Here is a 9,726-nt window from a genome sequence, read left to right as displayed (position 1 = left end):
GCGGAAAGAAGTTGCTTTTTTTTTTTTTTTTTTCTTTTACCTGAATACCGTCGTAAGTCCACGAACCGAACTTCATGAAGCAAGTTTGTTGATCGAACGGAAAATATCGAACGTCTATCTCGCACGAGGATTTGAAGATAGCCGGAGGTGTCCATAGTACCTTCCCCGTGTAATGCAGGATAGCTTTGGTCATCGTGGTGACTCCGTACTCCCCGTCCGCGCTGAAACCAAATTTGCCAAATTTCGATGGTAATCGCCAAAAGGAAAAAGGATTGTTTTATTGGATTTAGATTTAGTGTTGCGTACTTATTGTAGAGCACGATGTCGGGAAGCCATATGTGCTCGCTTGGTACGTAGAGTTCGGTGACACCTCCGTACTCTGCCGGATCCCATTGAAACTTGTGATCCTGCCATTCCTGGGCAAATGAATTCGATTTCTCGATTAACCGATGCTTCGCCCGATAGCGATAGATTCTCGATAGAATCTCGATCGAAGACTTACGTGCTCGAGCCAAACGTTTGTCGTGAGAATTTGATCCTTCAAATTCTGCAAATTTTCAATTATTAATTTCGTTACTCTAAAATTTCGAAATGTTGTTTATTATTATGTATATACATAATAAAAAAGGCCACGCACGAGATCGATCAGTTGGGACAGACGAAGTCCTAGTTTAACGACTACGGTGTCGTTGTTATTCGAAACGGGGCGTATCAGCCGATTGTAATTCGACAGCAAATCGTCGTACAGCCTCTTCGCGTCCGGATTGCCGTGGCATATCCTTGCGGAGAGGATCAAGATGATCGCCTGAAGTATCATTTTAAATGGTAGCGTAGCTAGTTTCCGGATTCAGATCCGATCGGCATCCTGTTTATTTACACGCAAAATTGTAGTAGAAGCTATATATTGGAGATAGATGTGTAGATATCGTAGACTTGTTGCGTTCACTTCTTGCTTCTTGTATCTTTATCGAAATATACGTAACGCAAGTAGTAACGTTTTCTTTTAAGATTAAAAGTTTTTACTTCGAGCCAAGATGCAACCGCGTTTACGATATTTACATTAATATAAAGTATCTTCGATTTCATTCTGAAATGATCCGGCATAACTATTCAATTGACGATGAAATTAATATAAATTTCAAAATTCGTTTTCAAATTCCTCGAAGCTATGAAAATGATTCGAGTTAAAATTCGTTCGAATTGTTTCAAGCAAAATTTCGAGAGGAAATTTTAAATTTCTTTCCAATAATAATTCGCGAATAATTCGATACAAAAGGAACTCGACCAAAGCGATCGATCGATCGATCGATCGATCGATCACAATGTTTACAACAAAGTATTGAATGAATAGTTACGTACTTCAATCTCCCCGAGTGCTCTTCCTCTCACGAGAGTCGATCTCGCGTCTGCCGACGTGTCTCATAACGAAGCGTCCCGATTCCTCGAAACGTTGACGATTCGTGCGGTCGGTCGGCGATCGGGGACGCGACGGTCTCGCATCACTGTGACGCGTCGTCCCGTCGTTTCGTTGGTCGAAACGTCGGCGATGGTCGCGAAACGGCGCGGCGGATGAACGGAGAAATGGTATTCTGTATACAGCCAATGGACCACTGGATGATGTTACGTGCATCTCGGATTCTCCGGGATCGATACACCATTGCGCATGCACCGGCCGAGGGTCGAGGGTGGCTGCGCGTTTTCAACGCCGCCCCAACGGCGCAGCTTCTGTTCGTTGCACTCGAAAGTGGAAAAAGAGGCGCACGACCGCCGCTTCTGCACCACCATCTCTCCGCCTCCGCTTCTACGCCTCCCTTCCCTGCCTCCCCCCTCTTTTTCCAAATTTTCTACGGAGTTTTCCGCGAGAGAAAACCTCCAACGCCCAGGGAAGCGTCACGTTTCACGTTTCACGCGCGATCTTCGAATGGTGTAATACGAACGATCGCCGCGCGAGAGATCGATTCTCCCGTCGATCCTCTCCTCAGATTTAACTCCGTTGAATTAATTTGAAACGAGGGAGGGAAGTAAAAATATAGGGAAGTGTAAACCGACGTTTTTCTCCTACTTTATTAATTCTCCTCAAAGAGTTGGAAGATTTATTATACGTGAGCCGAGTATTTGAACGAGGGAAATGGGATCGAGCCCAATTGAGACGACCAGCTTCGAAGAAAAATCTTCCTCTCCCCCCTCTCTCTCGGTTTTCTAATTTACCTAACGAAGGTAGGGGCGAACAATAGGGAGGAATTTAGGACTAGGCTAGAATGATATTTGAAAAGGGTTTCTGACAACGCTCTTTATTCCGTTGCTTTCTCGTTTAATAGGGATCTCCAGTCTCCTACATCAGATCGAGCGAATAATTCGCGATCCTTTAACAACGCGTTTGATCGCTTTTTCACGTTTTCTTTCTTTTTTTTTTTCGTAGACTTAACTAGGATAAAATTTTATTTGGTTAACGAGGGAGGATTTTTCTTTTTCTTCTTCTTCTTTTTCTTCTTCTGTATCTTCTTTCAACGCCCATCGCGTGCATATCGCGGTAAATGGGATTATTTTTCGTCGTTGCACGAAGCACTAGCAAGAATATTAGGGAACTAGTTTCGAATGGAAGCAGATACCCCATTTCCGTACATTCGCGTACGTTTTATTACCTCGTCCTTAAGTATTTTTTGTTTAATAAAATTGACAAAAAACTGCAAGTTGTTTAAAGATCAAATATTTACTGCTCCTACTCTTTAAACGTCCACAGTTTGACAAAAGCGCCTTTGAACTCGGCACGCTTTTAACCGGTAATTTTTCTCGTAACGAGAATCAATTTTGCTTCTCTCTCTCTCTCTCTCTCTCTCTCGAGACGGAGGGATATCTTGAACTGCAGAGTGAAGCGCGTCGGTAAATACGCGTGGACGGCGTTACATCAAAACCCTTTTATTTTTAGGAGGGGAGGAGAGAGCGAGTTTACATTTCAACTCGCGTTCAAGAAATACGGTGATGTGTTCGTTAAGGTAGAAGAAGGCCACTTCCCATCACCGATATCATTTTTCTCGGCCATACGACCCATTATTATATATAATCCTCTCCTCTGAAACATTTTACCTTGCAAAGTCGTTCTCTCGCAAGCTTCATCCCGCCACGATAATAAACGCGATTGTTTCTTCTTTCAATTAGCAAACTGACGAAGGAGTGGCCAGCTTCTCTCTCACAGAAACTTGTGTTGTAATCTTGTCGCAGATTAACATTTGCGACGATTAGAAGATTATTCGATCGATGTATGCCCTCCTCCAGATTCATTGAAATGATGCATGCCTTTTTTCTTCTCGCGCTTTCCATCCAGCTGCTTCGAAGCGAGGATCCTATTACTTATCGAACCAGAAAGGGAGATTTATGACGTTGTATTTTTCGTCACGCGGGAAATATTCGTGTTCTCGTATTTCTCGATCAGGCAGAATTGTATATATTTCACTGTGGCTGGTGGAGGCGAGTTATTTTACAGGTTTCGACTCGAACGAATCCGTGAATTTATTTCCACTCGTTTCGAAGAAGCTGGAAGAAGCTGGAACAGGAAGGATAGGGTTAGACGAGAGATAGAAACTTAGAAGAAGGCGAGATGGAGGTTGAAACGAGCAGGGACTAATAATCCATCGGTTAGATGATAATAAAACCCGTTCACGTGTTCGAGCGTTACATGTAACTCGTGAAAAAACATTATTTGGTTGAAAGCAGCTCTTACATAACGAAGGCGTTGCAAAGTATTTTTTTCACGCTTTATGCATCGCGCTTTCTTACAGAACCGTTTTACCGGAATGGGATAAGAACTTGTCTCGTGTTGTTGTGTTGTTGTCTCGAGTAAAATTCAATCTCTCTCTCTCTTTCTCTCCCTTTTTCTAAAAATATATATACACCGCGGATATAACGTACGATATACGCAATTTCACTCGGAGATTCCTCGAATAATAAAATATATCATCACCGCTCGTTTCATTTTTCCTTTCGCGCTTTCAATTACTCTCTCTTCGTACGTAGGGGATTTTCTCCGCGTCAGGAAAGACGGAGGGGAGGGGAAAGAAGACGAGAAACGAGGGAAAAACGAGAAGAGAAGAACAAGGACGGGGCGTGCAATATGCATAACGTGAATCCAGCCCGGAGACATGGAAGGTATAATAGCTGGCGCAAGGGTTTCGAAATTGGTTCTTGGGGCATTAATTAATGTGATGTCACGCATCGAGCAATCTTCCATCCTTTATCCCATTCTACACACACACGTGCACATAAGGGAAACATTCAGGGAGGCTAGCACAGATAAGTCTAAACCTAATCGTTAGATTCTTTCGAACACACTTGTCCCTTCTTCTCTGTTTCTCTCCAATAAGAAGGGTTTTTCCCCTTCCAAAAACCCTCATTGCGCTTTCGATTACTCTCTCTTCGTACGTAGGAGATTTTCTCAGGAAAGATCCAACGATCGAGACACGTTTAAACGAGCATTCGTAAATTGTTCCCTTTCGAAATATTCGAATCTCATATTTACTTCGAACCAACCCCTTCTCTCTCTCCCTTTCCCTCTTCCTTTAACTCTCTCTATCGGTTGAAATTGTTAGCCGCATTGTTCAAGAAAACGACATTTGTTCTCGCAATTTCGAGGCAACGCCAGAGGTTTCCCCCGGCATCGTTGAAATCCGCGTTGTTCGTTCACCGGGTGGAATTCTCTTTGGAATTCTCCTTTCCCCGGGGATTGTTAGAGGGAAGTGGCCGGTGGTATCGGTGCTCAGCGGAACAGAGATTTCAGAGGTTAATAACGATCGTGGAGACGGGTTTTAATTCCCGCTATTTGCAAAAAACATTATCCTCTTTGACTACCCCAACTTTTAATCCGTTCTATTTACCCTGTCCCTGTAGGATTATCCGTCAATAATTAACGCTTGACCTGTTATATATATATATAAATATATATACACGCACACGCTCGTATCCAAGAATAAAGATTAAATGACTCGAAATTACTCCTCCATCGCGACACGTATCTCGTATTGGAGTAGTGACTTGGAGTAGATAAATATTCCTTCTGGCTTCTGGGGAAAAAAGAAATGGCATAAATTTCCATAAACGTCCAGACTCGTATTATTTCCACGAACGACGCGACTGGGAATACGAATGTTGAAGAAACTTTAAAAAAAAAAAAAAAGAATAAAAGAAATACCTGCGTATTTCTTCCAATTTCGCGACATCTCGCACCGTTCGATAGTTAAAGAAAAATCGTCCGATCCAATTTTATTATTTTTAAAAATAATTCGTCATCGTGTAAGCGACAATTCGTTTCTTCATTTTAGTTGCAAATTCGCGAGGTCAATTCAGGTCTGAGCCAGAGTAGTATTCGAGGGAAATGTGTGTTCGCGTAACCGGATATACGTATGTATCTGGCAACGTTATAGAGTGGCAGAGGAGCGATATCTCTCGGTTGATCGAGAACAGTTCTTCCTTCCAATTTCGTGGCTTTCCGTTTTCATCCTCCCTCGCCCATGCGACACGCGTCGCTCCATTCGATCTTTTCCCCTTCTTATCCTCCCTCCTCCCTCTCTTTAATCGCATACTCGCATCATTCGCTCGAGAGTTTTGATCCCTTCGCTAAGCAACGTCGTTCGATCCGACGAGAACATCTCGGACAAAGGGGATAAGATTAAAAGAAAAAGAGAGAGGAGGAAACGTCATTATAAAGCGGGAAAGAGAGAGATTCGCAGCCGCGTCGGGAATAATGTCGCGCAACTGTGGAATGGGGTAACGGGGTAGTCGCTCGAGCAGCCGCTTTTTAAATCCGCTGCGTTGGAATGTATATCGCGGAATAACAAATTTATTCCCCGAACTGGTATAATTCTTCCACGTTCCTTCTTCCTGTAACTGATAACTTCTTCCTTAACATTATCGTATCCCTCGAATAATTGTGAGTAAAGGGGGAGGGAGAGAGGGAAGGGGATCGTTATCCACGCGTTATGCGTTATCCAATTCATCGATTTTCGTCAAATAGATTTTCGTCAAATAGAAATTCACCGAAATACTAAACGAACGACGATAGTCTAGTCTTCTAATTAATTCCAAATATCTGTTATCATTCGTTGTCGAGAATTAACGCGTGCGTTTTCGGATGAACACGATTATCCGACGCTGAATTTGTTATAAACTTATATATACTATATACGTTACAAATTGTGTAGAGGAAGAGAGAGAGAGAGAGAAAGAGAGGGGGCGCGCGCGCGTGTGTAGAGGGGCGCGTATTTGTGCGCTCGTTAGTGGTTGCAAATACGTCTCCCCCGATGCTGGGAGGCAAATTCGAAAACAGTCACGGTTCTATTATCTACCAGTGGTGGTGCAAGAACCGCAACAACCGCAATGAGGAATCAATATTCAAAAGGAATTTATTTGTGTAAGTGGGCCATGCCGTGCTTGTGCATATACCGTGCAATATTCTATATTACCGTCACATTGTTTCCGTTCTTTAATCCACGCAAGTTTCGCCTAAATTTAGTAATAAAGCCGTTATCGTAACTCGCCATCGTGCCATTCGCAACTGTTCACGCCTCTCAATTATTATCGAGGCCCCGTTAACGAAACAAATAGCATCGGCCAACTTTTCGGCCCCTGACAATATTTCGACCTGAACTGAGATAAGAGATAATTTTAATCTCCGCTCCCGATTCGTTTCAATTGTCGGCCGATGGTTCGAACCTGCTCGTGCTTTTTCGAACGCGTGAGCGAATCTTTCGAGATGTCGATATTCGAAGGCAGCTTATCCGTCTTCTAAGATCGAGAACACCTTTGGGAAATACGTCCGGCACGTGGCGAGCACCACCACCACCGTTTCAATTTTCGCGAGGCATTGCGCGCACCGTTGCAATCGTATCGAAGATCTTAATGTTCTTTTTTTTTTTTTTCACACGTTTCCGCAATATATTTCCCTCCTCCTATATTATTATACTTCGTTTACTTTTTTATTTCGTTCCTCCATTTTCTTTTTATTCCTTCCTAAATCGCACGGATCGAGCGGGATAGATCGGCTCTTACGAAATCAAGATTGACTTGCAATATAATTATAGAATCTCCGAGCTACCTTTGGAGATAATTAATACCTAAATTGGGATTCGAACGTGTCACGGTACAGCGCGTTCACCCCACAAGTCAATCGCACGTGATCCGTTATTTTTAACATATTTATCATCGCAATCGTCGGAAGGGAAAATTGAATTTCTTTCCGATTTTGAAAAGCGATTCTTCGCGATGCGAAGAAATCCTCCGATTCCGTGCGAGCAATTTCTGCAACTAGATCGTTCGGATTATCCTCTCGCACCTTCAAGCAATAACGAATCAATTTACGTACCGTGTACCATAAATGCCAACCGGTCACCGATCATGGCTCCCATGAATTATTGATAACTCTCGTGTATATACATATACACGTGCATATATACACACACATATATATATATTCGTTTCGTCGATTCTCTCGATATATAACCGCGTTCGTTTCTCGCGGGATATATAGCTATCGGATGCGCGAACAGTTTCGAATTCCGTCGAATTTTCGTTAGCGGAGCAGTGGCCCTAGCCTCTCTCCATCCGGCCTCCGAATAGGGCGTGTTCGCGTTGTCCAAAGGCTGTGCAGAACAGTAGTGGCAACCCTCGAGGAATTCCGGCGTCTGCGCCCCCCCTCACCTCCCCTGCCCCATCCCCCGAAACAAGAACTTCACGCATACCCGTTTATTTTGGAGAATCCTTGTAGATCGGGAGGCACTCGGAAATACCTCGCACATACCTATCCCAGGCCAGGGATACAACGGACCATCGCATATCTGAGGTCGTCTCGCGTACCTGGTTGCATTTACGTGCACGCGTTTGTCACATATTTTCGACCCGTTTCGACCCTCCCGATTAACGGCTCCAACCCACGATCGCGTTCGAATATTTCGCGTTGGAAATTTGAAACGTGAACGTGTAAACGCGGTTGCACTCCCTTCACGCCGTATCCTCTCGTTATTTCGTTTCTCTTTTCTTTTTGTCGCGCGTTCGATCTCGAACGATTCGAACGGGATTCGTCGAATTCGAAAAATATCTTCTCTCTCGTCCTTTGAAATTTGTGTGCGAATACATGTGCATATGTATACACGTGTGTGTTTACAAGGCGAATAATAAGGATTCAGGGAAGGGTTCGAAGAGGAAGATTGGGGTGGAAATCCGTCGCTTTATTCTTGGAGCGAGCGAGTGGCGTGGAAAGGAGATCTCCAGAGTCCTCGCTCAAACGAATCTCAGTCGATATCCAGACGTGTTCTGGTCGCTTGCTCAACAAGTTACAACGGTACGGTTTCCGATTCGTATCGTTCTCGCTCGCCACTTTCGCGGCATTAATGCACACTTTTCTCTCGCGCTCTTAATAATTCAATAAGACGTTTTCTCTCTCTCTCTCTGTCTCTCTGTGTTTCAATTCCAAGAGGCGAGATGTCGAACCTTTGATCGAGCTGCTAATCGGAACGAATCACTCTCGAGTATCGTTTCATTATATCTACTATTATTCCAAAGTAGAATTTCGAAATGGAAAGATAAAAATGAAGATAAAAAGGGGGCGTAAAAATTGGAAGAATTACGACTCGTCCTTGGACGCAACGTTAACCGCGATCGGGTGGAAGCATGGGAGAAGATTTTAATCGTCGATATAATCGTTTTCTCTTCTTTTCCACGGAGGATTACGCGTTCATCGATAACGATATCCGTTCGTACAGCTGACCCATTAACGTCTTTTGCCCTTTAGCTAGGTAAAAAAAATCTCACTCACCGTTTCATTAAACGTAACAATTTCGAGCTCGTCGAGAGAGAAAAGGGTTACAGAGGCGCGAGAAACGGGCGAAAATACGAGGCGAGGAAAAGGAGAGACAGAGGCTGCGGGGGCTATGTCCGCATCGGATAAGGCTTCGTTTCTATTGTACAATTTCAACGAGGAGGAAAGAGAGGAGGGAAGGGCAGAAAAACCTTTGGGGAAAAGGGAAGAGAAGAAGAAAAAGAAGAAGAAGAAGAAGAAGAGAGGAGAGACGTAACGCAAAGCGCTCTCTCTCTCTCTCCCTTTTTTTTCTTTTCTTTTTCGTAACCACCCCCGAGCCCCTTTGCCGCCTCTGCACTCCGTTCAGCACCCTCTGACGAGTCGACCTCGCACCGCCAGTGTCAGTATCGACTGGGATACCTCGTGGAGAGAACAGCAACGAGGAAGGACAGAGGGTAGGCGAGATGCTGAACACATACAAGTGGAACGGAAAGCAACGGAGTGGATGGGGGCGAGAGGGAGAAAGAGAGAGAGAAAGAGAGGGTGGTTCGTGGATGCTCGGCAAGGGTCGTGCACAGTGCCGTGCTTCAGGTGTACCTATCCTCGGGGAAATTCTCTCGAGAGAAAATCGCGCAACCCTTTACCCCGAATCACCTAACGGGATAAACAAGATAAACGATGCCTCGCTCTTCGACTTATCGTCTCCTCCTCGATGATCATTCTCTCGTAGTAGACGAGAGAATTGCGTTTCGAGAAAGATATCGACAGAGAAGGTAGAATTCCGCATCTCTGTGCGTGATCGTATCGAAAGGATCTCGATCGTTATGAATATCGTGCGAAGGATCTCGAGGAATACAGACAGGGAGGAAGGGAGAAAAAAACGGAAAGGAAAAGGGTGCGGGTAGGACGCGCGTAGGACGCCTCCTCGAGATTTCCACATGGTC

The 9,726-nt window shown here is 44.3% G+C and overlaps 1 protein-coding gene across 3 annotated transcripts in view; it reads right to left on the bottom strand.

The window, feature by feature from the left end:
* Positions 1–1,639, bottom strand: part of LOC102680638 (acetylcholine receptor subunit alpha-L1) — a 3,530-nt gene extending 1,891 nt beyond the window's left edge. Inside the window, exons 1-5 of one of the 3 annotated variants that reach the window (XM_006607762.2) lie at positions 1,356–1,639; positions 638–865; positions 503–547; positions 307–416; positions 41–221 (exon numbers count right to left, since the gene is read on the bottom strand). In XM_006607762.2, coding sequence (XP_006607825.1) covers positions 41–221; positions 307–416; positions 503–547; positions 638–817 — 516 coding nt within the window. In that variant the 5' untranslated portion in view covers positions 818–865; positions 1,356–1,639. The remainder of the gene's footprint in view (positions 1–40; positions 222–306; positions 417–502; positions 548–637; positions 866–1,355) is intronic. The other 2 variants (XM_006607760.2, XM_031509551.1) reach the window with 2 other exon arrangements.
* Between the last annotated feature and the right edge of the window lie 8,087 nt (positions 1,640–9,726).

Source organism: Apis dorsata, unplaced genomic scaffold (assembly GCF_000469605.1).
Source record: "Apis dorsata unplaced genomic scaffold, Apis dorsata 1.3 scaffold_19, whole genome shotgun sequence".
In the NCBI taxonomy this organism is placed as follows: domain Eukaryota; kingdom Metazoa; phylum Arthropoda; class Insecta; order Hymenoptera; family Apidae; genus Apis; species Apis dorsata.
The sequence above is the reverse complement of the archived record's forward strand: the minus strand, read 5'-3'. Positions and strand labels throughout refer to the sequence as shown.